The sequence below is a fragment of the Myxine glutinosa genome, unplaced genomic scaffold (assembly GCF_964187855.1).
Source record: "Myxine glutinosa unplaced genomic scaffold, kmMyxGlut1.1 SCAFFOLD_602, whole genome shotgun sequence".
NCBI classification, from domain to species: domain Eukaryota; kingdom Metazoa; phylum Chordata; class Myxini; order Myxiniformes; family Myxinidae; genus Myxine; species Myxine glutinosa.
This window is the reverse complement of record NW_027616698.1, coordinates 13875-41860: the sequence shown is the minus strand read 5'-3', so window position 1 is coordinate 41860 and position 27986 is coordinate 13875. Positions and strand designations below refer to the sequence as shown.

The following is a 27986-nucleotide window of genomic DNA, read 5'->3' as shown; positions in this document are numbered from 1 at the left end:
CCTCACGACACTACACTTTCAAGGAAGTCATAGTGGATCACTTTTTGAGGGAAGATTACGGTCTGATCAGATTTTAGAATTAAATCCAGGAACACATTCATCCAAACCTTTGTGAAAATTATAATTTTTACAATTAGACCAAAAATTAAACCTGGGCGGTGTATAAGTGGACAGAATGCTGCTCCGCACGTTCCCGATTTTAAAAAAACCAAAATACAATTGCAGTTAAGAAATATGCTGCGATATATTTGCTGTGAAGACGTCATGATGATTTTGGAATTTCACAATACTCAATACAGTATTTAATACGCTAATACTACCTTTCTGTCTTCCCCCTCCCTCACCCCCCCCCCCGAAACACGGAAATGATCGTCGGAGACAATGGATTGTTGTAAACGTTGCTTCTAATGAATCCACACCGACGGGAAATTTATAATTATTAAGTAAAGGTTACTTCAAATTTATCCGAATCGACAGGAAATTTATAATACTGCCTCAAGTTTGTGAACGACACCGAAGACGTTTGTGGTGGTTGGACGTGGTCCACGTGGCTCATCGGTCTGCTGCGGGCAAAAGAATGACGGAAACAACTGTATGACTATGAAGAATGAAAAGGTGTGTAACGATCGCGTCATAGGGCGTTGTAACAGTATGGAGCTCAGGATCCAGGGAGGCCTCTGGTATAAAGTGTATTTGGAATCTATCCGAGCGATATAACTACCATGATCGATGGCGGCCTAATTGTCGCACCGTGGAGCGAAAGGGGGACTATGGTTTTCCCCTCCGTGTGTGTGTGTGTGTGTGTGTGTGTGTGTGTGTGTGTGTGTGTGTGTGTGTGTGTGTGTGTGTGTGTGTGTGTGTGTGTGTGTGTGTCTGCGTGCGTAAGCGAATGACCGCATTCGAATTTGGTGTGCGGTGCAATCAACGTCAAAATCCAAGATGGCCGCCGTCATGTATGTCTGACGCCATGTGGCATGTATGTCTGAACCTTGTGAGCGGAATATCTTGAAAAATAAGCGAAGTACCAACGTCTAATTTGGTGTGTGGGTGTATCTAGGCATAAGGAAGAACGCTATTGAAAATTGGGTCGCCACATAAAAATCCAAGATGGCCGCCACCATATATATGCCTGAACCTTGTGAGCGAAATATCTTGAAAAATAAACGAACTACTAACTTCTAATTTGGTGTGTGGGTGTATCTCGGCATACGGAAGAAGGCTATTGAAAATTGGGTCGCCACGTCGAAATCCAAGATGGCCGCCACCATATATATATGCCTGAACCTTGTGAGCGAAATATCTTGAAAAATAAACGAACTACTAACTTCTAATTTGGTGTGTGGGTGTATCTCCGCATAAGGAAGAACGCTATTGAAAATTGGGTCGCCACGTCGAAATCCAAGATGGCCGCCACCATATATATGTCAACCTCGTGAGTGGAATATTTTGAAAAATAAGCGAAGTACCAACTTCTAATCTCGTGTGTGGGTGTATCTCCGCATAAGGAAGAACGCTATTGAAAATTGGGTCGCCATGTCAAAATCCAAGATGGCCGCCACCATATATATATGCCCGAACCTTGTGAGCGGAATATTTTTGAAAAATAAGCAAAGTACCAACTTCTAATCTGGTGTGTGGGTGTATCTCGGCATGAGGATTAAAGCTATTGAAAATTGGGTCGCCACGTCAAAATCCAAGATGGCCGCCTTGCATCTTCCACTTTGTCAACTCGCAACACTTCACCGATGGGGGACCTAGGCGTAACGCTTGTTAAAAATTATAATAATCAGTGAACATGTTTTTGCTTAAAACGCTACACAGGTTTTGAGTAATATGGTACTCATGGGATGGATTGTTTAATGATGGTACACTTGTGGGGTGGATTGTTTAATGATGGTACACTCATGGGGTGGATTGTTTAATGATGGTACACTCGTGGGGTGGATTGTTTAATGATGGTACACTCATGGGGTGGATTGTTCAATGATGGTACACTCGTGGGGTGGATTGTTTAATGATGGTACACTCGTGGGGTGGATTGTTTAATGATGGTGCACTCGTGGGGTGGATTGTTTAATGATGGTACACTCATGGGGTGGATTGTTCAATGATGGTACACTCGTGGGGTGGATTGTTTAATGATGGTACACTCGTGGGGTGGATTGTTTAATGATGGTACACTCACGGGGTGGATTGTTCAATGATGGTACACTCGTGGGGTGGATTGTTTAATGATGGTACACTCATGGGGTGGATTGTTTATAATGATGGTACACTTGTGGGGCTGGGCTTGCAATGGCAAGAATCTGTGATCGTTGGGATGCATCTTATGTGAAATTCCGTGCCGGCTGTGAAACCAGATTTGCTCTTTTCTTTCTTCCTTCCCTTTCGACTTTATTTTTATTATTTTGTTAAAAAAAAGAAAGTTCTCCTTATCGACCTTCTCCCTCCCACCCGAGCTCGACATGGTTGAAGAGAGAAAGAACCTCTGTGAGAAAAAGTATAGGAGGAAGAAGAGTGCATCTGGTCGGTGGAGAAAGGCGAAAACGAAAGCAGGACGCGCGGTCCAAGTTTTGACGAGAAACTCGGTCTGTGTGAGCTTTTTGAGGATTTCATTAATCTCTCTGAGGGCCTGTGGGAGTTGTTAGTAAACCATCAGAAAACCATTTGGATGGTAACTTCGCTCGGTCACTTTTGACTGCTCATACGACGTGACCCGCCCATGAGGAACGTATTGGCCTCCCGAGCACATCGATTAGGATCTCTGGAGCAATAGACAGTACCCTGAAGCCCTTCACGCAGGGGCCAGGTCGTAACGAATAGAATTAGAATCGGCCGTCTTTTTCCCACTATTTTCACTTCAAAAATTTGACAGGAAGGTGAGGAACCTCACGAGCAAACATCACCAGAAAACCTCACCAGGAAACCTCACCAGGAAACCTCACCGCAAAACCTCACCGCAAAACCTCACCGCAAAACCTCACCACAAAACCTCACCGCAAAACCTCACCGCAAAACCTCACCGCAAAACCTCACCGCAAAACCTCACCGCAAAACCTCACCGCAAAACCTCACCGCAAAACCTAACCGCAAAACCTAACCGCAAAACCTAACCGCAAAACCTACCCGCAAAACCTACCCGCAAAACCTGACCGCAAAACCTGACCGCAAAACCTGACCGCAAAACCTGACCGCAAAACCTGACCGCAAAACCTGACCGCAAAACCTGACCGCAAAACCTGACCGCAAAACCTGACCGCAAAACCTGACCGCAAAACCTGACCGCAAAACCTGACCGCAAAACCTGACCGCAAAACCTAACCGCAAAACCTAACCACAAAACCTAACCACAAAACCTAACCACAAAACCTCACCAGTAAACCATCAGAAAACCTCACCACAAAACCTAACCAGTAAACCATCAGAAAACCTCACCACAAAACCTAACCAGTAAACCATCAGAAAACCACATCAGAAAACTTAACCAGTAAACCATCAGAAAACCTCACCAGAAAACCTAACCAGTAAACCATCAGAAAACCTCACCAGAAAACTTAACCAGTAAACCATCAGAAAACCTCACCAGAACACCTAACCAGTAAACCATCAGAAAACCTCACCACAAAACCTCACCAGTAAACCATCAGAAAACCTCACCAGAAAACTTAACCAGTAAACCATCAGAAAACCTCATCAGAAAACCTAACCAGTAAACCATCAGAAGACCTCCCCACAAAACCTAACCAGTAAACCATCAGAAAACCTCACCAGAAAACTTAACCAGTAAACCATCAGAAAACCTCACCAGAAAACCTAACCAGTAAACCATCAGAAAACCTCATCAGAAAACCTCACCAGTAAACCATCAGAAAACCTCACCACAAAACCTAACCAGTAAACCATCAGAAAACCTCATCAGAAAACTTAACCAGTAAACCATCGGAAAACCTCATCAGAAAACCTAACCAGTAAACCATCAGAAGACCTCCCCACAAAACCTAACCAGTAAACCATCAGAAAACCTCATCAGAAAACTTAACCAGTAAACCATCAGAAAACCTCACCACAAAACCTAACCAGTAAACCATCAGAAAACCTCATCAGAAAATTTAACCAGTAAACCATCAGAAAACCTAACTAGTAAACAATCAGAAAACCTCATGAGAAAACCTAACCAGTAAACCATCTAAAAACCTCACCACAAAACCTAACCAGTAAACCATCCGAAAACCTCATCAGAAAACTTAACCAGTAAACCATCAGAAAACCTAACTAGTAAACAATCAGAAAACCTCATGAGAAAACCGAACCAGTAAATCATCCGAAAACCTCACCACAAAACCTAACCAGTAAACCATCCGAAAACCTCACCACAAAACCTAACCAGTAAACCATCCGAAAACCTCACCACAAAACCTAACCAGTAAACCATCAGAAAACTTCACCACAAAACCTAACCAGTAAACCATCAGAAAACCTAACGAGTAAACGATCAGAAAACCTAACTAGTAAACAATCAGAAAACCTCAACTACAAAACCTAATCAGTAAACCATCCGAAAACCTCACCACAAAACCTAACCAGTAAACCATCCGAAAACCTCACCACAAAACCTAACCAGTAAACCATCAGAAAACGTCACCACAAAACCTAACCAGTAAACCATCGGAAAACGTCACCACAAAACCTAACCAGTAAACCATCAGAAAACGTCACCACAAAACCTAACCAGTAAACCATCAGAAAACCTCACCACAAAACCTAACCAGTAAACCATCAGAAAACCTCAACTACAAAACCTTACCAGTAAACCATCAGAAAACCTCACCGCAAAACCTCACCGCAAAACCTCACCGCAAAACCTCACTGCAAAACCTCACCGCAAAACCTCACCGCAAAACCTCACTGCAAAACCTCACTGCAAAACCTCACCGCAAAACCTCACCGCAAAACCTCACCGCAAAACCTCACTGCAAAACCTAACCGCAAAACCTAACCGCAAAACCTAACCGCAAAACCTAACCGCAAAACCTAACCGCAAAACCTAACCGCAAAACCTAACCGCAAAACCTAACCGCAAAACCTAACCGCAAAACCTAACCGCAAAACCTAACCGCAAAACCTAACCGCGAAACCTAACCGCGAAACCTACCCGCGAAACCTAACCGCGAAACCTAACCGCGAAACCTAACCGCGAAACCTAACCGCGAAACCTAACCGCGAAACCTAACCGCGAAACCTAACCGCGAAACCTAACCGCAAAACCTAACCGCAAAACCTAACCGCAAAACCTAACCGCAAAACCTAACCGCAAAACCTAACCGCAAAACCTAACCGCAAAACCTAACCGCAAAACCTAACCGCAAAACCTAACCGCAAAACCTAACCTCAAAACCTAACCGCAAAACCTAACCGCAAAACCTAACCGCAAAACCTAACCGCAAAACCTAACCGCAAAACCTAACCGCAAAACCTAACCGCAAAACCTAACCGCAAAACCTAACCGCAAAACCTACCCGCAAAACCTACCCGCAAAACCTACCCGCAAAACCTACCCGCAAAACCTACCCGCAAAACCTACCCGCAAAACCTAACCGCAAGACCTACCCGCAAGACCTACCCGCAAGACCTACCCGCAAGACCTACCCGCAAGACCTAACCGCAAGACCTAACCGCAAGACCTAACCGCAACACCTAACCGCAACACCTAACCGCAAGACCTAACCGCAAGACCTAACGGCAAGACCTAACGGCAAGACCTAACGGCAAGACCTAACGGCAAGACCTAACCACAAAACCTTACCAGTAAACCATCAGAAAACCTCACCACAAAACCTAACCAGTAAACCATCAGAAAACCTCACCAGAAAACCTCACCAGTAAACCTCACCAGTAAACCATCAGAAAACCTCACCAGAAAACTTAACCAGTAAACCATCAGAAAACCTCATCAGAAAACCTAACCAGTAAACCATCAGAAGACCTCCCCACAAAACCTAACCAGTAAACCATCAGAAAACCTCATCAGAAAACCTAACCAGTAAACCATCAGAAGACCTCCCCACAAAACCTAACCAGTAAACCATCAGAAAACCTCATCAGAAAACCTAACCAGTAAACCATCAGAAAACCTCACCACAAAACCTAACCAGTAAACCATCCGAAAACCTCATCAGAAAACTTAACCAGTAAACCATCGGAAAACCTCATCAGAAAACCTAACCAGTAAACCACCAGAAGACCTCCCCACAAAACCTAACCAGTAAACCATCAGAAAACCTCATCAGAAAACTTAACCAGTAAACCATCAGAAAACCTCACCACAAAACCTAACCAGTAAACCATCAGAAAACCTCATCAGTAAACAATCAGAAAACCTCATGAGAAAACCTCACCAGTAAACCATCTAAAAACCTCACCACAAAACCTAACCAGTAAACCATCTAAAAACCTCACCACAAAACCTAACCAGTAAACCATCTAAAAACCTCACCACAAAACCTAACCAGTAAACCATCTGAAAACCTCACCACAAAACCTAACCAGTAAACCATCCGAAAACCTCATCAGAAAACCTAACCAGTAAACCATCGGAAAACCTCATCAGAAAACCTAACCAGTAAACCACCAGAAGACCTCCCCACAAAACCTAACCAGTAAACCATCAGAAAACCTCATCAGAAAACTTAACCTGTAAACCATCAGAAAACCTCACCACAAAACCTAACCAGTAAACCATCAGAAAACCTCATCAGAAAATTTAACCAGTAAACCATCAGAAAACCTAACTAGTAAACAATCAGAAAACCTCATGAGAAAACCTAACCAGTAAACCATCTAAAAACCTCACCACAAAACCTAACCAGTAAACCATCTAAAAACCTCACCACAAAACCTAACCAGTAAACCATCCGAAAACCTCATCAGAAAACCTAACCAGTAAACCATCCGAAAACCTCACCACAAAACCTAACCAGTAAACCATCCGAAAACCTCATCAGAAAACCTAACCAGTAAACCATCAGAAAACCTCATCAGAAAATTTAACCAGTAAACCATCAGAAAACCTAACTAGTAAACAATCAGAAAACCTCATGAGAAAACCGAACCAGTAAACCATCCGAAAACCTCACCACAAAACCTAACCAGTAAACCATCCGAAAACCTCACCACAAAACCTAACGAGTAAACCATCCGAAAACCTCACCACAAAACCTAACCAGTAAACCATCAGAAAACCTCACCACAAAACCTAACCAGTAAACCATCAGAAAACCTAATGAGTAAACAATCAGAAAACCTAACTAGTAAACAATCAGAAAACCTCAACTACAAAACCTAACCAGTAAACCATCCGAAAACCTCACCACAAAACCTAACCAGTAAACCATCCGAAAACCTCACCACAAAACCTAACCAGTAAACCATCAGAAAACCTCAACTACAAAACCTAACCAGTAAACCATCAGAAAACGTCACCACAAAACCTAACCAGTAAACCATGAGAAAACCTCACCACAAAACCTAACCAGTAAACCATCAGAAAACCTCACCACAAAACCTAACCAGTAAACCATCCGAAAACCTCACCACAAAACCTAACCAGTAAACCATCAGAAAACCTCACCACAAAACCTAACCAGTAAACCATCAGAAAACGTCACCACAAAACCTAACCAGTAAACCATCAGAAAACGTCACCAGAAAACCTAACCAGTAAACCACCAGAAGACCTCCCCACAAAACCTAACCAGTAAACCATCAGAAAACCTCATCAGAAAACTTAACCAGTAAACCATCAGAAAACCTCACCACAAAACCTAACCAGTAAACCATCAGAAAACCTCATCAGTAAACAATCAGAAAACCTCATGAGAAAACCTAACCAGTAAACCATCTAAAAACCTCACCACAAAACCTAACCAGTAAACCATCTAAAAACCTCACCACAAAACCTAACCAGTAAACCATCTAAAAACCTAACCGCAAAACCTAACCGCAAAACCTAACCGCAAAACCTAACCGCAAAACCTAACCGCAAAACCTAACCGCAAAACCTAACCGCAAAACCTAACCGCAAAACCTAACTGCAAAACCTAACCGCAAAACCTAACCGCAAAACCTAACCGCAAAACCTAACCGCAAAACCTAACCACAAAACCTAACCACAAAACCTAACCAGTAAACCATCAGAAAACCTCACCACAAAACCTAACCAGTAAACCATCAGAAAACCTCACCACAAAACCTAACCAGTAAACCATCAGAAAACCTCACCAGAAAACCTCACCAGTAAACCTCACCAGTAAACCATCAGAAAACCTCACCAGAAAACTTAACCAGTAAACCATCAGAAAACCTCATCAGAAAACCTAACCAGTAAACCATCAGAAGACCTCCCCACAAAACCTAACCAGTAAACCATCAGAAAACCTCATCAGAAAACCTAACCAGTAAACCATCAGAAAACCTCACCACAAAACCTAACCAGTAAACCATCAGAAAACCTCATCAGAAAACTTAACCAGTAAACCATCAGAAAACCTCATCAGAAAACCTAACCAGTAAACCACCAGAAGACCTCCCCACAAAACCTAACCAGTAAACCATCAGAAAACCTCATCAGAAAACTTAACCAGTAAACCATCAGAAAACCTCACCACAAAACCTAACCAGTAAACCATCAGAAAACCTCATCAGTAAACAATCAGAAAACCTCATGAGAAAACCTAACCAGTAAACCATCTAAAAACCTCACCACAAAACCTAACCAGTAAACCATCTAAAAACCTCACCACAAAACCTAACCAGTAAACCATCTAAAAACCTCACCACAAAACCTAACCAGTAAACCATCTAAAAACCTCACCACAAAACCTAACCAGTAAACCATCCGAAAACCTCATCAGAAAACCTAACCAGTAAACCATCGGAAAACCTCATCAGAAAACCTAACCAGTAAACCACCAGAAGACCTCCCCACAAAACCTAACCAGAGTTGTTAGGGTTAGGGTTAGGGTTCAATTTTTGGTTCATTTTAGAGCGAAGATCGAGGGTCGCGAAAGAGGTAACATTAATGAGAAAGTCAGAGCGGCACATAAAACACAAAATAAGGGGAGCGGTAGACAAGATGGGGAGAGAGGGGCAAAGACACAAACAACACATTTGAGAGCACTGATATGGAGAGAAATGTGGGAGAGGGAGTATTGTTGGGGGGGGGGGAGGTGGCAGTGGTATGAAATATACGAACACTGCAAGGACTTTCAGGAAAGAAGTTTTGAATTTCAAAAAAAGTGTATTGCCGGTGAAGTAGTCGGGGTAGAAAAGAGCAAGGTTTTGGATGGGGGAAGATAAGGAGATAAGATAAGGTGAGATGACATGAGAGATGGTGGTGAACAGTTGTTTTAAACACCTTGAGGGAGGAGTGGGATTGAAGGGAGTGGGGGGGAGTTTGTTCCAGAGGTGGGACAAAAGGGGATTGGAAGAGTGAAGGTGAGCAGAGAGCCTAGATTTTGGTAGTTTAACGATAAGAGGGTTGCTGGCAGATGTTGTGCGACCTGTAGGAGTATTAGGCGGACAGAGGACAGAGAGAGTTGGGGGAGTAAGGCCGGAGAGGAGTCGGCGGAAGACAGAAAGACCATAAACCTGGCTGCGGTGAGTGAGTGAAAGGCCCTTGGAGTTAGTTTCATTGCAGGCCATTGTAATGATTGTGAAAGCTTTGGTGTGAAGAGCGTGGATCGGAGGTGGGTGTGAGGCCGGAGCATCGGTACAGAGGGGGGAACAGTATTGTATGGAGCTGTGGATGAAAGGCTTTTATGTGGTGAGTAGGGCAGGTGTGCCCAGGAAGGACTTCACACGATGAAGGATGCGTAGTCGTGGACGCTTTGGAGGGCAGGTTGGAAATGGGGTTTTACCAAGAAAGATCATGGCAGATAGTGAGACTTAAAAGCTTGAGGGATATAACTTTTTCGAGGGGATTGTTGAGAAAGTATATGGAAGGGTTTTTTTGCGTTGGTCTTTTCAGAGAGACATAGTAAGAGTGTGAGGTTTGGCTGGTAGATGATGTTGAGCAAAAGAGGGTGAACAGAACAGAGGGAGGGTGAAACGGAGCGCCAGAGCAGGGATTTAAGATGCCTGGGTTGATGTCGTCTCTTTTAGTTAGAGAATGAGAGTCGAGTTTTGATAGAAGCTTGTCTATCTTGTCAGGGGAGAAGGAGACAGAGTGAGGAGCAGTTGGGTTCGACTGGGGAAGAGAGCGAAGAGAGAGAGAGAGAGAGAGAGAGATGGGTTTGGGACATAAGATTTCGAGGCAAATAAAGAGCTGAGGCATTCAGCTTTGTCATGTGCGGTGTCAACGGTGTAGGCATTTGAGGTAAGGGAGGGGATGGCGGTGGGGGAAGAAATAAGAGAAACCCATTTGACCAGACGTCAGCAGCATTTGGAGGAAGGAGACAGGTTTGCTCGTTCATTATTGAGTGTGGAGAGATCGTGAGTGCTTCGTGGGATTGCTGAGGGTAGACACATAGTTGTTCCGAGCTTGGTGGAAGGAACTGAGATTGCCTTCAGTTGGATTTGTTTTGTGAGAGGCAAAGGGAAGTTGTTTCAGGGCAAGTGCCTGACCACAAGATTCAGTGTACCATGGACGGAAGGAAGGGTACGAAGTGGCAAGGATGCAAAGGGTGGCAATGTTAGTGTGAACGTAGTGATGGAATGTATTTGCGAGGGGGGGACGGAAAAGAGGAACGAAAGGGTGAATGTGAGTAGAGAATCTTGATTCTGGTCGTTTCAACATTCAGGCAATGTTGCTGGTACATGTTGTGTGGTGTGAAGGAATATTTGTGGAGACATACACCTGTTGTAGGTAGGCTTCACAGGAGTGTGTGGAACCTAACAAGGACCAAGAAGTCGTGTGTGGCGAGGGAACGAAAGGTCATCAGCGTCGGTTTCATTTGAAGACATCACAATTAATTTTTGAAAGTTTGCTTTTCAAGAGTGTAAAGCCGAGGTACCTGTTGGCAGGAGTAGCAGCCCTGCCGGTAGAGCAGTCGGTATTCCATTGAGGTTGGCACGAAATTGAATTTTGTGTGTTCAGGATGTCGGGTGTGCCAACGAAGGAGTTTGCACGATGGAAGATAGACATTTGGGGAACGGTTTAGCCGGCCGGTTTGGTCATGTGGTTTTGCAAGGAAATATCATGGCACATTTGGAAACGAAAGTCTTGAGTACTCTAACACAAGTTTTTTTTAGACGATTGTTGACAAAGTCGACGATGGTGCGTTTGGCCGGATCGTCTTTTTGGAAAGACATCGTGATAGTGTGACATTTGTCGACATTGCAAGGGATGTTGCACTTGTTTGAACAGTCTGTGATTTTGTCTGTGCCCCGGAGGAATAGGATTCAATGGCGATTTTAAAGCACTCGATAGTATAGACAACATGGGAGGCAAACAGTTCCTTTAGTTCGGGGTTATAATCGTCGTATTGTCTCGCACTGGTTTGCTGAAGGATCGGGGCAGTACGGCAATGGCCCTCTTTGTTTATGTACAGTGTCAATTTGCCCTCTTTGAAGTCTTCTGGTTTCATTGTATGCTCCATCGTGACGATGAGAGTCTTTTTGCTGAATCTGCTTGTGCTCTTTCTTCCCCGTAGGCCTCTGCGGAAGCTGCGCCGTGGCCTGAAAGTCCTCCGTCTGGGACTGCACTTCTTCCGATAACCATACCGCTTGCCACCCTAGAACGGGAAGTAGACGATCGTCGAACCTGGTTTTTGGGAATACGGAGAATTAATCCCAATTACCGATTGCAGATGTTCTCCCTTAACCCAAAACGTTTTCGCATCACCATTGTATTGTATTGTATTGTATCATATCGGAGTGAGCGAAGCGAGCGAGCCTAGCGTCAGGGATGGAGTATTGTATCGTTAGGGTTTTTCCAGGTGTAGTATCCCCGCCCAAAGGCTATACGCGTCAGCGAAGGCAGAGCCTTATGTATTACTATAGGCTTTGGCCCTTTTGGACGGCCAAATAATGTCTAGATCTAATACGGCGCAACTAGGAGTTGCCGTTAAAGCAAACCACGCCCACCACGGCCCTTGCAGGGCGTGGATATTCACTTTGAATAACCCCACTTTTCCCGCCGTTGAATTAGAGGTACAGTTTAAAGCTTACCCGCGTGTACCTGAATATGTGTTTCAACTGGAGGAGGGGGAGAGTGGAACCCCGCATTTGCAGGGGTTCTGTCGCTTCTGCCGACAGCTCTGTCGAAAGCAGTTGCTTGCAGCTATCTCGCGCCTTGCTGGAGTTCATTTTGAGCATCGTAAGAATGTCAAGGACTTGCCAAAGTACTGCACGAAGGCAGTAGGCCGAATAGGAGGCCCTTATAGTTGCGGCTCACCTGTTAGTAGTCCGCTTGTTGCTTGCTGTGATGATGTGAATAATAAAAAAGGATTGGCACCCATTTTTGAACTGATGCAGCAGCATCCTTTATTGTATATAAGGAAGTACAGACAATTGTTGCATCTATACGACATGAATGCGACAGAAAGGGATTTCAAGACGACATGTTTGGCGTTAATAGGCCCAACAGGAGTTGGAAAAAGCAAAATGGCATTTGAACTTGCGAAGCAAAGTTGAAGGTACTACTTCAAAGCAGCAGGGCGTTGGTGGGACGGGTACTTGGGTCAGCACATTGTAATCATGGACGAATTCGATGGAGAAAGCGATATGCCATATACGGCATTGTTGCAGCTTTGCAGCTGTTAGACCGTTAGCTGTTGAGATTGGAGATAAAGGGATCAACTGTAGTTTTTGCCTCCGCCCTGGTGATAATGACGTCAAATAAAGTCGCGGAGGAATGGTATCCCACTCTGGACATCGCAGCAGTACAGAGAAGAATCGACCATCGCGTACAGCTCATTGATAAGCCGGTAAGGAATTAGCCTTTGGCCCTTTTGGACGGCCAAATAATCTCTAGATCTAATATGGCGCAACTAAGAGTTGCCGTTCAGGCAAAGCACGCCCACCACGGCCCTTGTTGGGCGTGGATATTCACTTTGAATAACCCCACTCTTTGCGCCGTTGAATTAGAGGTACAGTTTAAAGGTTACCCGCCTGTAACTGAATATGTGTTTCAACTGGAGCAGGGGGAGAGTGGAACCCCGCATTTCCAGGGGTTCTGTGGCTTCTGCCGACAGCTCTGTCGAAACCAATTGCTTGCAGGTATCCCGCGCCTTGCTGGAGGTCATTTTGAGCATCGTAAGAATGTCAAGGCGTCGCCCAAGTACTGCACGAAGGCAGTAGGCCGAATAGGAGGCCCTTATAGTTGCGGCTCACCTGTTAGTAGTCCGCTTGTTGCTTGCTGTGATGATGTGAATAATAAAAAAGGATTGGCACCCATTTTTGAACTGATGCAGCAGCATCAGTGGCTGCCGGTTTGAGCGATGAGGTACGGTGCATGAGAGATTGGTCAGAGTCATCGGCCAACACATAGAGCGGATTTTTGAGAGAGTCGCAGAGATTATCGTTGAACACCCGAAAAAGCACCCGGCCGAGATCACTGCTTTGAGGAAGTGCAGGCTGAAGAGGAAAGCGACTTGAGACAAAAATCCTCTTTGCGACAAGAGACCAAGTGCACAAGGCATGCGTCGAGGTTCGCATGGATATGTTAAGAGGAGACGACTTTGGTGAACAGGATGCTTTGGTGCACCGTATATGTGGCACGTTATCTGTCTAGGAGAGAAATATCATTTCCGGTTTGGCATTGACGAGCTTCATTCATATCGTTGAGGGAGCAAAGAAGCATCATGGCTAGCATCCAAAAAGAGTTTTGAAAGGAAATTGCTGGTAAATCAAGGCGTTGTTCAATATAGTCGAAGTGATATTGGAGTCTTTTCGGGACATTTGGACTCTGTCAATGTTTTCCTGTGTCACTGTTTGACTTTGAAAGTTTGAACGTTTTCGCTTGTACATTAGGATCTGTGAATTTGGGGCATGGACGTAAATGTCTGTTTTTATTAAAGTTGTAACTTTGAACAAGTCAGCGAAGTTGTAAGTTCATAATGTGGGTACTTTTTCAAAACAGAGGGATAACTTGATGGTGATTGTGTTTTTCATATAAATCACTATGCACTAGATTTGTCTTACAAGTTGTAGTAAAATGAACTTTTGCATTCAGAAGCGCGTTCTTTTTGAGAGTGAGTTGTGAGGTTTTTATTGTTGCAAAAAAGGAAAATCATAAGTAAATGTAATTATTTCTTTACATTGTTTGAGGTGTATTCTTTGAATATACGGCATTGGTAAAATGTCAAACATGCCAAGGAACCTGAAGTTTCTGAATGAAAATAAACTATAAACTATAAACTATAAACTATAAAGTACAGGTGTCATTGCTTATTGGCTGTCATCATCGGTGGGATGTGAGGTGTGTTTCTTTGGTGTTGTTGTTTTTTCTTTTTCTTTTTGTGAGTGTGCCTGTAATTGAGTCCCTTGATAAGCAGGTTTGGGTGCAATGCCACAGTCGTGGAAAATTTGTCCATCGTAGCATTTGTTACTGTACCTATTAGAATCAGCGTACAATGTCGTGAGGATATTGTGTGACACATTCTTGTGCACAGCTTGAGGAGGCTGCGTCCCTGTGCATTAAATTCCATGTCGACTTTCAGTTGTCTTGGTCACAAGGGCAGAAAACTTTCAGCCCATATTAATCTCGTGGAAGGTGCTGTTGACGGGCGTGTTTGATTGGGTTATAGTAAAGCACCTGTTGCTTGGACTGAAAAGCAGTGGTGCGGTAGTCGGTCGTTTGTATGCAGCATTTCATGGCCGAGGGGCGGTCCGATAAAGGGTCATTCATCGAGGTATGAAAGTTAGGGTATGAATTATTGAGAGCTCAAACCAAGAGAGTAGGCAAATGAGGGTGGTTCGCTGGGTGGTCATTATTTATCTCCTATAAAGAGACCCAAGTTGGGATGGGAAGTTGAACAGTGAAGTGCTATTTTGCAGCGATGGTGAAAGAAAAATAAAATAAGAGACACAGGAATATTCATTATACTTTCTTGTTAGCATATATGAAAGGTCATGCGTAAAAATGTATTGTTATAGTGTTAAGAAATCATTTTTAGTACGGGTCTAAAAGGAAGGACTCCTGGATGAAGGTAAAACATTTGGATTAACTATAAGAGCAATCGTGGTAGGAAAAAAAAACCAAAAAAAACGCCCACAGGAATATGTATTAACCTTTATTTGAAGGATACATGGAAGGTCATGCATATAAATGTTTTGATAAAGTTTGAGGAAAACAAAAAGCATGCCGGGTAAAAAAAACATTACCCAGTTTGGCGTCGAAGGGGTAAGGTGATTTATTATAGGAAAGTCGAAGATGACAGATTGGGAAAATAAATATTTGTAATCATTTATTCGTAATAGCCGGCGAGGGCGGTGTTGTGAATGAACGCGTACGTGTTATGTTGAAAAGGCACATTTTGGTGGATCCTTTGAGAATTTGGAAGCTTTGACGCAGCAAATCGCTCAATGGAGGCCGCCTTCTTCCGGATGCGGTAGAATGGCAAAAAAAAATTGGGAAAAAGTTCAATAGGAGTTTCTTTCACCCGTCTTTTATTGATTCACAATGTTATGCACCTCTAATTTGTCATTCAAATACTTCAAGAGCAAGCTCGTTGGCCGGGCGCGCGTGGGCCCTGGTTATCTTCAATGGAAATCGTCACCAAACATCACAACCAATGAGTGGAGTATTAGAAAAAATATTTCCAAAAAGCTTGTTCCCGGATACCGTGTTTCCGAGGCTGAAAACGGCGTCAAATATTCTAAAAATGACGAAGAATTCTTTTTTCGAAATCTCGTGGCCGTAGGGGATAGTTTTTCATGGCCGGAAATATCCGAGGTTGAGACGGAATTCACCGAATTAATGAAGAAGGAAATTTTATAAATTTTAATCTCATGCACAATGTAAATGGTGTCATTTTCAACTAGGTACGGTACCTACTACACCTACCTAATACCAACTACCTAAGCTACTGATGCCACAGTGATGGGTAAATTAGTGGCAAGGGGCTTTGGCTTCGCCGGCTCATTGCGGCTTTGCAGTCGGGGACTAGTAGATTACATAAGGACTTCCTTTTTTAATGGCATGGAAGTTTGAAGTTCGAACGTGATAAGTTGATAACCCTTTCCGGGTGACTCGTAAAACGGTGAAATAGTGTGAAACAATAATCCTAAAAGATTGAATGAATTGGAGACGTGCTTGTAAAATTAATATAGGTGATAAGCAAATAATGAGTAATATATATATATATATATATATATATATATATATATATATATATATATATATATATATATATATATATATATATATGTTGTCATGGTGTGAAGCACACCGAGGCAAGCATTCAATGATGCTGAAAAGATATTCCTGGACGTAAAAGAAAAGGGAACGAAGACAGGGAAAAATGAGATTAGGCCAGCACGACAGGGAGGGACGAGGCAGCTCGGGTTTACGTCAGCGTGAGAGGGTAGCTTAAAAACATTGCGAAAAAGTTCAATAGAAGTTTGTTTCACCCGTCTTTTTTTGATTCACAATGTTATGCACCTCCAATTTGTAATTAAAATACTTGAGGACCAACCGAGTTGCCCGGGCCCGCGTTGGGATAGGGAGAGGAGGGAGCCAGGGTAGGGATAGGGAGGATAGGTTGGGATAGGGAGCCAGGGTTGGAGGGTGGTGCTTTTGTACTCAGTCCCAAGGGAGGACCTACAGTCTGGTGCTTCAGGAGATTTGCGAGGAGGAGAGATGGAGACTACACGAGTGTGAGCGGTACTGTATCCTGCAGTTTCACTCACTCACCGCAGGCAGGTAGGTAGGTGGTCTTTCTGTGTTCTATGGACTCCTCTCCAGCCTTGCTCCCCCAGCTCTCTCTGTGCTCTGTCCCCCCAAATATTCCTACAGGTCGCACAAGATCTGCCAGCCACCCTCTGATGGTTAAAGTGCCGAAATGTCGGCTCTCTGCTCACCTTCACTCTTTCATTGCTCTTTTCTCCCGCCTCTGGAACAAAGTCCCACACTCACTTCAATGACACTCCTCCCTGCAGGTCTTTAAAACAGCTGTTCACCACGATCTCTTATCTTCCGCCATGGAAAACCTTGATCTTTTCTACGCCCACTAATTCACCCCACATGCACGTTGTTTGAAATTCCAACTTCTTTCCTGGAAGTCCTGGCAGTGTCCATGTGTTTTATACCTTTCCCACCCCCACCCTTGCCATGCCTCCCCCCCAAAGCCCTCTCCCTCCCACAGTTCTGTCGATGTCTCCATGTCTGTCGGTCCCTGCTGTCAAATGTTGTGTTTGTGTCCTTCCCCCTCTCTCCCCATCTTGTCTACCGCTGCCGATGTTATTTGTTGTATGTGTCTGTTTGTGTTTCTGTGTGATTAATGTTCGCTCTTTCACGAGCCTCGATCTTGTATATAAAAGAAATAAAAAATAAAAAATAAAAAAGTGTTTACCTGGAGGAAGTGCATCGACAGTTCGAAATAAGGAATGCATTCAAGGCAGGTTCCACAATGGTAGGCCTCAAAGCAGGTGCAGCAATAGGCAGAGTTTAATCACTAAGTCAAGGTTCAGGTGCAGCGATGGGCTGAGTGGTTGGTGACACAGAACCTTCGGGTGGAGAGAATGCAGTTGGAGACTTTAGAAACACACGGAAAGGTCCTCAGCCATGAGCCCTCGTCAAAAATGGCCACTCTACGTCTGTCTTTGTTTGTTTGTTTCTTTCTTTCTTTCTTTCTTTGGAATCAGGTTGGTGGCAGGTGTGCTGCGTTTGCACTTGCAGCCGCAGGCAATCATCGGCTTTATAGGCATGGGCCAAACCATTTGGTTGAACTCAAATGGGGAGGGGGGTGGTAGGAAGAATAAAAGAATGGTCAGACACCGTAACGATATGAATTTATTTCTTATAAGGTGTACAAAGATCATTTGAAAGGCTATATAATATATATATTCGATGTATGTTGGTGTATTTTGTGACGTCATATTGATGACGTTTTTCTTCCGGTGTCTATGTTTAATGTAACAGGTGAAATGCGTCGGGTAATAACATGTGCATAAATATTTGGATTTGGTGAGGGCATTGGATTATTAACATTTCATTTATTTAATTATTCAAATTCCACGACGTGAGTGTCAGTAGGAAGACAATCCGGATGAGGAGGAGATTTATTGATAAACATAGCAACCGCAATACGAGGTGTTATGGTGTGTGACCTTTCTTTTATTTTTCCTTGAAGCCTGCCCGAGTTAGAACGAGTGGTTTGTCAACCGTTGTGCTGTGCACCCCCTCCGAATTAGAACAAGTTGTTTGGCTCATGGGTATGAGGGCTGTGATTGGTTGTGGGTAAGGAAGGGATCAGCAAGTCGGTTCACAGCATCCTTTATAAGGAGGAGTATGCTGTAGGCGTGCCTGACTAGTATTTGAAGTCGTGCTGGCTTCATATGGGGTTCTCTACTCGGCTTGGTGAGTTGTTTTGGCTTTGTTTATGTATAGAAATAGATGTTGTTTGTTGTGACCTATGAATAAAGTCGGTTTGGTCGAATGTGTGGTTTGATGGGGTTGGTTGTTGTAACACAGGACACGAGGATGAGGGAGACTCTGATATGGGTATGTAATGGATTTTTTTTGGAATTGTAGTGATCTTGGTTTCGACTCTGACTTTGAATTGCAATTGCATGTACTTGATTTGAGCCTTGGTTGTTGTCGTCAACGGTCTAATTTGCGGTCTAATTTTGCAGGGATACCTCGTTTTTGCACTGCAACAATGGGCTGCCATTTGCACTTTCGTGGACATCCATGGGTTTTGGAGGAATATACAACCTGGGAACAGCAAGGTAGCATAGCGTTTATTCGCCTGTGTTTGAAATGTGAAAGTTGCAGGTAATATATGTGGAGCACAGTGATTTGTGGGGAGTGTTCGAAATACTGAGGAATACACGTACACCGGAAATGTGTGAGAACTGTCGTTTATTTTTGAATTGTGCAATGGGCATTTATTAGATTTTTTGGGGTTTTTGGTTTTGAGGTTTAGCACGTACGACCTAAAATGGGCGTGCCGGATGGTGCAATGACGGGATATTTGGACTAGTTTTATATGTTGTACACCTGAGGAAAAAAAGCAATGGTTTTTGTGTCAGCAATTTATTTGACGTCGCACATGCATAACAACAAGCAATACTGACTCGTAATATAATATATATACATGTTTAAATTTTGATGTCATAATTGTGTGTGTGTGTGTGTGTGTGTGTGTGTGTGTGTGTGTGTGTGTGTGTGTGTGTGTGTGTGTGTGTGTGTGTGTGTGTGTGTGTGTGTGTGTGTGTGTGTGTGTGTGTGTGTGTGTCCCAGGGGGTTGTGCGGTAGGATAACACAAACAAAGGATGTTTAATGAATGTGGGTAGGTGGAGTAAAGGGGTCATCAATTGCAGTAGTTTTAAAGTGGCAGTTGTAGTTAGGTTTATTTGGAATAAAAGCAAAGGGGTAGTCGTACATTGTGTGTCGGATCGGTGAGTTGTTTTTATTGCTCGCTTACAGTCGCAGTTGTTGTTGGATTGTGGAACACGCCGTCAGGTGTTCGTCGTCATTGTGGACGATGTAGTGGCGCTGTTGAGTGGCACGTGAGTGGCACATGTGGTGTGCCACGTTCTTGGCTTTATTTTCGTTGATGTTGCTCGTCACCTAGGTGTAAGGAAGAGAAGGGGTGGCATGAAAAGATTTGCAGATGGAAGGATGAAAATCCTTTTTGCAGTGTACACCTTAGTGACGATCGGTGTTGACAATAGGGAAAGGGAAAGTGCGCAACTGCGCATGCATGTGAGAGTAGTGGAACTGCGATCATGGCATGGTGTATGGTGTATGGTGTATGGTGTATGGTGTATGGTGTATGGTGTATGGTGTATGGTGTATGGTGTATGGGTAATTGTGTAACACAAGGTGTTGTACTTACGTGCGTGGCAATGGACGTACGTATTGCACCTGCCGTCAAAGTGGTCTTCATTCCCAGGGTTTGTGATGCTGCCCTTAAGAGGTTCGACATATTTTTGCAAGGGTTTCCTCTGCTATTGAAAAAGAAGGTCTGTTGTTTTTGGTCTCTGAATCCCGGTAAGTTTTGTCTGATGTTTGCAAAGATGCACATGAATTTGTGGTCTTGGCTACTCAACGTGACCGTGGCCCTGCCGAAGTGGGCAGCGGTTTTGTGTTCGGGAACCTGCAAATTAAATTGGGAAGGATCGTGTCGGTGGTGCAGTACACTTTTATAAGACGTGATTGGACGATGTGATGTGTGTGTGACAGACGTAGTTGGTTGTTGAGGGAGTGTTCCTTTGTTGTGCATTGTTAGAAATTTCGAACACATTTTATGTGCCTTGATTTGGAAAGGAAGTGTTGTGACGGTATGAATGTCGTTGCATTATTGCAATAACAATGTCCTGTGGATACGGCTTAGTTTGTTTAGGTGATGAAATGCAGTTCGGCTTGGACAATGCACACCGTATGCTTATGTGGATGAATCGTGATGGGCCTTTCCTTGTGGCGTTGCGGAAGTTGTCCAGGGTCATGTTTGTCATGACGCCTTTTCTGTGGCCGTTTTTGATGAGCAGCCGGGCACATAACAGTCCGATTATTCGGACAATGTTGCGTGCTGGTTTTTTGGGGTTGCTTTTGATTTGGTCTGAAAAAAAAAAATGAAAGGGATAGCGTCAGCAATAACAATTGATGTGTGTCACGTTAGGCTTAGGTAGGTTGGCATGGTTGGTTGTCGTCCATGTGACTTGTAGGAGGAATAAGTGAGTGTACAGAAATGTTTGGGCAAATGTATTTGCTAGGGTCGTCATCACTTACCAAGAAGTTGAGGGATTTTCATTGTGCTTTTTTGCACTATTGTTCGCAGTTCATGTTTGGAAATCAATTTGTCTGTGAAAAGGAATCAAAAGAGGTATCATTATTTGTTGGCGGTGTGCTTGGGTATATCATTTGTCATGAAAGCAAAGGATCGTTACCTGAGATGGATGGAGGAATAGGTTACGCGTACGTTTTGGGTGATGTTTCTTACCTCGTGCATCTTCCAGGCGCTGTTGGTGTTGGACTCTGACATGAGGATTCATTTCTCTTTGAAAAGCCGAGATCATGAAGACAATGTGGTCGAAATTTTGGCTCGTCAATTTGACTCGGGGAAATTGTGCCGCTTTTAAAAATTTCATGAAAGAGCTCAGCGAGGAGAGATGATTCTTTATCGTGGATGGTTTCTTGCCGGAGCTTCGTAAGGTGTCGAACCATCTAAAGACGTGAAAGTATTGGAAGGGCATTTAACCAAACGAGCAAGTGAAACAATAAAAGCAATGTCATCAATAAAAGGACAAGTAAAAGTAACGCAAGCACTAAGTGAAGCAATTGCTATTGTTGTTATCATTATTAGCATCGTTGTCATCATTAATGTTGATGTGACGGTTAGGGTTTTGGGGTATCGTTTTCGTTAGGGTTGTCATTGTTGTTAGGTTGGTGGTGGTGGTGGTGGTGGTGGTGGTGGTGGTGGTGGTGGTGGTGGTGGTGGTGGTGTGGTGCACGATATATTTTGGGCAATGTGCATGTGTGGGGTGTTCATTGGTGGTTGCAAATGCGAGGGACGTGCATCGGGTGAGTTGTTCGCGGGTGCTACGTTGTGAATGATGTCATATGCGCGATCCTGAGGACGACGATTTTTCTTTTTTCTTTTTTCTTGTTTCTTTTTTTTTTTCCCCGATACAAGATGGAGGCTCGCGAAAGAGGTAACATTAATCACACAGAAATGTGAAAGCGACACATGAAACACAAAACGTAGAATAAGGGCAGCGGTAGACAAGATGGGGAGAGACAGGGGGAAGGAGACAAACAGAACATTTGAGAGCAGGGACATGCCGAGAAATGTGTGAGGGGGGAGGGCTTGGGGGGAGGTGGGAGAGGTGCAAAACATATGAAGCCTGTAAGGACTTGTAGGAAAGAGGTTGGAATTAAAAAACAAAAAACCGAAAAAACGGTGCATCTGGGGTGAATCAGCGGGGGTAGAAACGATCAAGGTTTTGGATGGGGGAAGATATAAGATAAGATAAGATAAGATAAGATAAGATAAGATAAGAGATGGTGGTGAACAGCTGTTTTAAAGACCTGAAGGGAGTGGGGGAGTTTGTTTCACAGGCGGGAGAAGAGGGGAATGAAAGAGTGAACGTGAGCAGGGAGCCTAGATTTTGGCAATTTAAACATAAGAGGGTTGCAGGCAGATGTTGTGCGACACGAAGGAATATTTGGGGGACAGAGCTGAGAGAGAGCTGGGGGAGCAAGGGCGGAGAGGAGTCGGTAGAAGGCAGAAAGATCAGCAACCTGTTTGCGGTGAGTGAGTGAGTGAGTGAAAGGCCCTCGGAGTTAAGTTCATCGCAGGAGATTGCAATGATTCTGAACGGTTTGGTTTCAAGAGCGTGGATTTCGAGGTGGGTGTGAGGCAGGAGCATCGGCCCAGAGGGGGGGGGGGGGGACAGTATTGCATTGGGCTGTGGATGAAAGCGTTGTATGTGGTGAGGAGTTCAGGAGTTCAGGAGGTCAGGTGTGTCAAGGAAGGACTTAGCACGACTGAGGATTGCTAGTGGGTGACTGGCTTTGGGGGGCAGCTTGGAAATGTGCTTTTCCCAAGAAAGATCATGGCAGATAGTGAGACACAAAAGCTTGAGCGACAGAAGTTGTTGCAGAGGATTGTTGAGAAAGTAGATGAGAGGGTTTTTGCCTTCGGTCCTTTCGGAGAGACATTGTAAGAGTGTGACATTTGTGAGGATTGAAAGACATGTTCCACTTGTTTGATGAGTCTGTGATTTTGTGCAGGTCTGCAGAGAGTGACGAGTGTGTAGACTGTCGATCTGAGGCATGAGCATTGGAGCGGCAGATAGTGGAGTCATCAGCCAAGAGATGGAGAGGATTTTCCAGAGAGTCGGAGAGATCGTTGATGAAGACCTGAAATAACACAGGGCACAGAACACTACCTTGGGGAATTCCAGGCAGAACAGGAAGGCGACATGAGAGAAATCTATTGAGGGCCACACGTTGTCTATGACCAGAGAGGAAGTGTGCAAGGCATGAGTGGAGATTTTTATGGATACCATCGGAGGAGAGTTTGGTGAGCAGAGCTGGGTGCCAGAACGTATCGAAGGCACGTGATATGTCACGTGAGACACGTGAGACAGGTCTGATGTGTTGTTTGGCATTGAGGACCTTCATTCATTGTTGAGACGGCAGAAGCAACATGTCCAGAGTATCATGACCTGGTATGAATCCAAATTGATGATCAGAGATGAAGCTATTGGAGAAGAGGAAGGATTTGATATGCGAAGCAATGATGGATCCCATGACTTTGCTGATAATTGGAAGCAGGCTGATTGGTCTGTAGTTGGAAGGATCTGTTTTTGCACCCTTTTTTTTGTGTAAAGCATTAATGTTGGCTGATTTTCAAGATGGTGGCAGATGAATTTGAGCAAAAGAGAGGGTGACAAGAACAGAGAGAGGGTGACCTAGAGCCGCAGAGGAGGATTTTAGGAGCCGTGGGGGTGATGCCGTGTGGTCTAGTTGCCGAATCCGAGTTGAGGTTGGGCAAAAAAAAAAAACTGGTGCACCTTGTGAGGTGACAAGGACACAGAGTCCAGGAGCAGTTGGGTTCGACTGGGATAGGTGGGAACAGAGAGAGATGGGGTTGGGACACAAGATTTTGAGGCAGAGACAGAGTTGAGGCATTAGGCGTTGTCACGTGTCGGTGTCAACTGTGTAGCCATTTGAGGTAAGGGAGGGGATGGCGGTGGGGGAAGAAATAAGAGAAACCGATTTGCCCAGACGTCGGCAGCATTCGGAGGAAGGAGACAGGTTTGAGAGTTCAATCTTAAGTGTGGAGAGATGGTGCTTCCTGGTACTCCTCAGGGTAGACACACATTTGTTCCGAGCTTGGGGGAAGGAACTGAGATTGCCTTCAGTTGGATGTGTATTTCATGAGGCAAATGCAAGTTGCTTCAGGGCAATTGCCTGAAGGCAAAATTCAGTGTACCATGGACGGGAGGAAAGGTAAGACACCCGAGGACGAGACGAGACGAGACGAGACGAGACGAGACGAGACGAGACGAGACGAGACGAGACGAGACGAGACGAGACGAGAAAAAAAAGAGCTCCTTGCTTTGGAAGAATTGATGTCAGAGGCAGTAGAGATGGGAGACTCGTCGGTGGTGAGGAGGCTCTGAGAATGGCCAGAGAGATGTCGACTTTCACAAGTACATGATCAGAAGAAGCGATTGGAGTACAAGAAGAGCAGGAGACATTTACAGGGAAGTTAGTCATAAGGAAGTGCAGAGGAGAACATACTACATTGACTGAGATCCGGGTCGGGAAATTGAGAGATTGTGTCAGTCCCAATGAGTCGAAGAAATCCTGTGCTGAGGTGCCATGGCTGGTGAGAGAGGAACGCACACCCAGCCAGCTGGCATGATGATAGTTGAAGTCGCCACATATGAGGAAGAAAGAGTTTGGATGAGTTGATAGAAGTTGTTCGATGTTATCCGACGGGTAAATGAAAATGGAGTCATCACTCTTTGAAGGACGGTACAGGAGAGATATGAACAAAGGGTTGGAGCGGAGAGGAACCCATAGGCAGAGGTATTCCTGGGGGTGGGGTGGAGAGAGGGTAGTGCAAGGAGCGTGAGGAAGAGGTTTTTGATAAAGATAGGCAACTTACCACCAGGACGAGGCTCAGGTGTATCGTAGCTGAGGAGGGAGTAACCAGGAAGAGATGTTAAGGAATCACAGACATGGTGAAGGAGGTAATTTTCCGTTAGGCAGATGAAGTCTGGATTGTGAGAAGCAACCCGAATGTCGAGATCAATCGGGTTTGAGGTGCATATCGTTAATGAGGAGAGAGGGGGACCATTGGGTGCAGTATAGTATAGTATAGTATAGTATAGTATAGGGTAGGGGAGGCGTATGGTCCGATGAAGGATGACAGGGGGAGGTAGGAAGAGCAATTGATAGTGTCAGAGATTACAGAAGAGTTACAAGAAAGGGAAGGATGAGGAGGATGAAAGGTTTGATGGTGATGGCATGAGGCACAGTGACGGGTTGTCTGAGGGGTTGTTTGGTGAGGAGGAGGAGGAGGAGGAGGAGGAGGAGGAGGAGGAGGAGGAGGAGGAGGCGGAGGCGGAGGAGGCGGAGGAGGCAAGTAGAAGGTTCGGGGAGGTGGAGGTATGACATAGAAGGGAGAAGAAGTGGGGAGGAGGCAGCTTTGAGAAGGAGGCGGGAGGGGTGGGAGGAGCCAGGCGGGATGGTTGGGCGGAGATTCGAAAGGGAAGGGGTTGGGGGGGGGCAGTTTTGAAGGGGGAGGGGCAAGGTGGGAGTTTAGGAGGGGAGGGTCACCGGGGGAGTTTAGGAGGGTAGGGGGAGGGGCAAGGGGGGATTTTTGAAAGTGTATGATTAATGAAAGATGAACATTTATAACAAATTGGGTTTATGCATACTTACGAGCGCATTTTGGTGGTTTCCTGCAAGAAGAGCATCGAGGTGCCTATGTCCTGTTTGCCCGCCATATGGCGCAGGAATAGGCGTACATGGGCAATGGTGGTGTTGGTGTTTTCTCGTTTTTTGGCGTTGGCGAATGTGCCACACATATACCGCATGTATTCTTTCAATAGTTGCACTGTAAATAGGTATGTAATAATTCATTGCATATAACCATGACAACCAAGGCAGGATAAATGTAATTGCTGTTGCACTTGCTAATGGTTTACTCACCGTCAGGTGGAGGTTGAGCGGTGGCGCGCTTGTCAGCGTACCATTTTTCAATTCGGGTATACCTATCTTTGACATAGGTGAAGAGGTGTTGCTGCTCTTTGAGTTGTTGTATTAGATGACGGGCAAGCTGCATGTCTTTGTCCTGATAAGGAAACGTGAAAGCGACGTGGTGAATGGACTTGTTAATGGGGACAAAGCGCGCAGCGCGCAGCGCGCAGCGCGCAGCACGTGGCCCATGGCGTGTAAGTGTAGGCCTCTCGGAAGCAATAGCGCCGAAGACTTTGTCGGGTGCACACGTCAACGCATGTTGGTTTGCTGCACGAATTTTGAGGAAAAGATTGCATTATCAGCATTGCGTAAAAGGTCAGGAAAGGATCAACTTACTTTCAGAGGCATGTTGTTTGTTTGAAGGTATGGACGAAGTACTCGAATCGCTGGGCCTGTGTCCTGAGGAATGTTGGTGTGGGCGCTGTGCCGCTGTTGGAGTTGGAGTTGGAGTTGAAGTGTTCCTTGTTGGTTGTTGTTTAATGGGTTTTTTTTCCTTCCTTTCTTTCTTTGTTTTGTGCCCACCCGCTTTTGAATTAAGGGTTAGCAGCATAAACGAGAATAAGTGTTCGTTAATCGTCATAGTGAAAATGACTTTTGTCTTGTTTGTGTGATGTTGAAAAAAATTACACTGAATGAACGAGGGTTACATAATGAACGGTGGTTGTAGTGCAATCCTTTTATGTCATCGGCGACGGGGGTTTTTCATCCGAGGGGGTTTTCCCCGCGATGGCCGGAAATATGTGCGTGGTGAGGTGTCCAGCCATATTTTTGTTAGCTTCATCGTGGCGTTTTTCCAAAGACGCTTTTTCAAACAAAATTAATGATCCTGTATTGTTAATGTTACTACAAAATAATAAGAATACTAGTAATATCCCATTTTCCCAAGGCGTTTTTGCCCGCAGTGAAAACGTGTACGAATAGGTTATCGTTATCATGGCGTTTGCCTGGTTTTTGGTTTCCTGGTTTCAACAGGAAGGATATATATCTTATATTATAAAGCACGTGCAGGTATGGTCATATTTTTACAACTTGCTAATGGTGTTTATAAGAGTAAATGAAGAAATTTTGAGGAATGCTGACGTCCCTGAGGGCAGGTTTACTTTCAGAAGTGAGCGAAGGTCTATTGTGCTGTATGTAAGGACAAATATTGCGTTGATAATGATAGCTTGGGTTCCGGTGAGTAGGTGACGTGTGAATTCTCGTAGGGACGTTTTGTAAGTAGCTCCTGGTGTTTCATAGGAAACTGAAAGGGAGAAGTTCGGGTTGTGGTCCTTGACTAAGCAGTGAGGTAGCGCTTGTGAAGGCAGTCGTTTCGTCACGGTTTGTGTACACAAGAAATTTGGTAGGTGTCGAATTGCAACGAAGATGTTATCATGTCGTGTAGGGCCTGGTCTTTTGAATGACTTGATGTGATATTGTATAATGTAATGCACGTTCTGCTCTTTTTAATGAGCTGGTGTACCATGTTTTGGTGTCGTGGGCGGTTTGATTCTTTTGAGTGACGTGATCTAACATATTATAATATAATGCACGGTGTGATCTTTGCAATGAGCTGGTCTAACATGTTATGATGTCGTGCGTGGTCTGATTGTTTCCGTGACCTGATAAAAGGGGGTCGTAGTCGTCGACGTCGTCGTGGTTGTGCGTGGATTTGGAGTCGGGTGTTTTTTTTGGTAGGATTGGATTTTGGCAAGGGGAAATTTTTGTGCATTCATTGGTTTTGCGTTTGTCAAGGGAGTGGTGCGTGCGTGCGTGCGTGCGTGCGTGCGTGCGTGCGTGCGCGATGTAGTTATGTTGAGTGGACGTGTCGGTAATAAATGGTTTGTCCATGTGTCTGTGTTTTGCTCCTCAGACAAAGAAGCAAGGAATTTTGGGGTCCTGTTGCACGGCAATGTGGAGGGATGGAGCGACATTTGCGTGTCCATGATGATTTGTCGTGTGACGAGGCACGCAGTGGGAGGATTCTCAGCGTTTCAAGGAAAAGGTGGTTGCAAAGTTTTTGACCGTGCAGTCTAATGGGCGTGGCAAAGTGCATAAGGCTACGGGTAATGTCATGTGTACTTGGCATGTTGTTGTTTTGTCGCACATGCTACGCCTGTGAGAG

The 27986-nt window shown here is 44.6% G+C and overlaps 2 protein-coding genes across 2 annotated transcripts; one reads left to right on the top strand and one right to left on the bottom strand.

Moving 5' to 3' along the window:
- The first annotated feature begins 355 nt into the window (after positions 1–355).
- On the top strand, positions 356–14365 carry LOC144889046 (uncharacterized). The gene is made up of 2 exons (XM_078768855.1): positions 356–615; positions 11649–14365. The coding sequence occupies exon 2, from the start codon at positions 12978–12980 to the stop codon at positions 13431–13433; it is 456 nt and encodes a 151-aa protein (XP_078624981.1). The 5' UTR covers positions 356–615; positions 11649–12977; the 3' UTR covers positions 13434–14365.
- Positions 14366–19123: 4758 nt separating this feature from the next.
- On the bottom strand, positions 19124–26345 carry LOC137413221 (uncharacterized). The gene is made up of 8 exons (XM_078768856.1): positions 26219–26345; positions 25835–25976; positions 25565–25739; positions 21105–21328; positions 20894–20965; positions 20543–20723; positions 20001–20226; positions 19124–19732 (listed from the first exon to the last, which is right to left on the bottom strand). Exons 1-8 carry the CDS (start codon positions 26228–26230, stop codon positions 19583–19585), a joined length of 1182 nt encoding a protein of 393 aa, XP_078624982.1. The 5' UTR covers positions 26231–26345; the 3' UTR covers positions 19124–19582.
- Positions 26346–27986: the final 1641 nt, after the last annotated feature.

Excerpts from the sequence above, each read along its gene's own strand:
- LOC144889046 (XM_078768855.1), top strand. The coding sequence starts at position 12,978 with ATGGCGCAACTAAGAGTTGCCGTTCAGGCAAAGCACGCCCACCACGGC.
- LOC137413221 (XM_078768856.1), bottom strand. Across the intron at positions 21,329-25,564 it reads GAAACCACCAAAATGCGCTC|ATGGTTCGACACCTTACGAA; the intron begins GTAAGTATGCAT and ends TCACGTCTTTAG. Across the intron at positions 20,724-20,893 it reads GAAAATCCCTCAACTTCTTG|ACCAAATCAAAAGCAACCCC; the intron begins GTAAGTGATGAC and ends TTTTTTTTTCAG.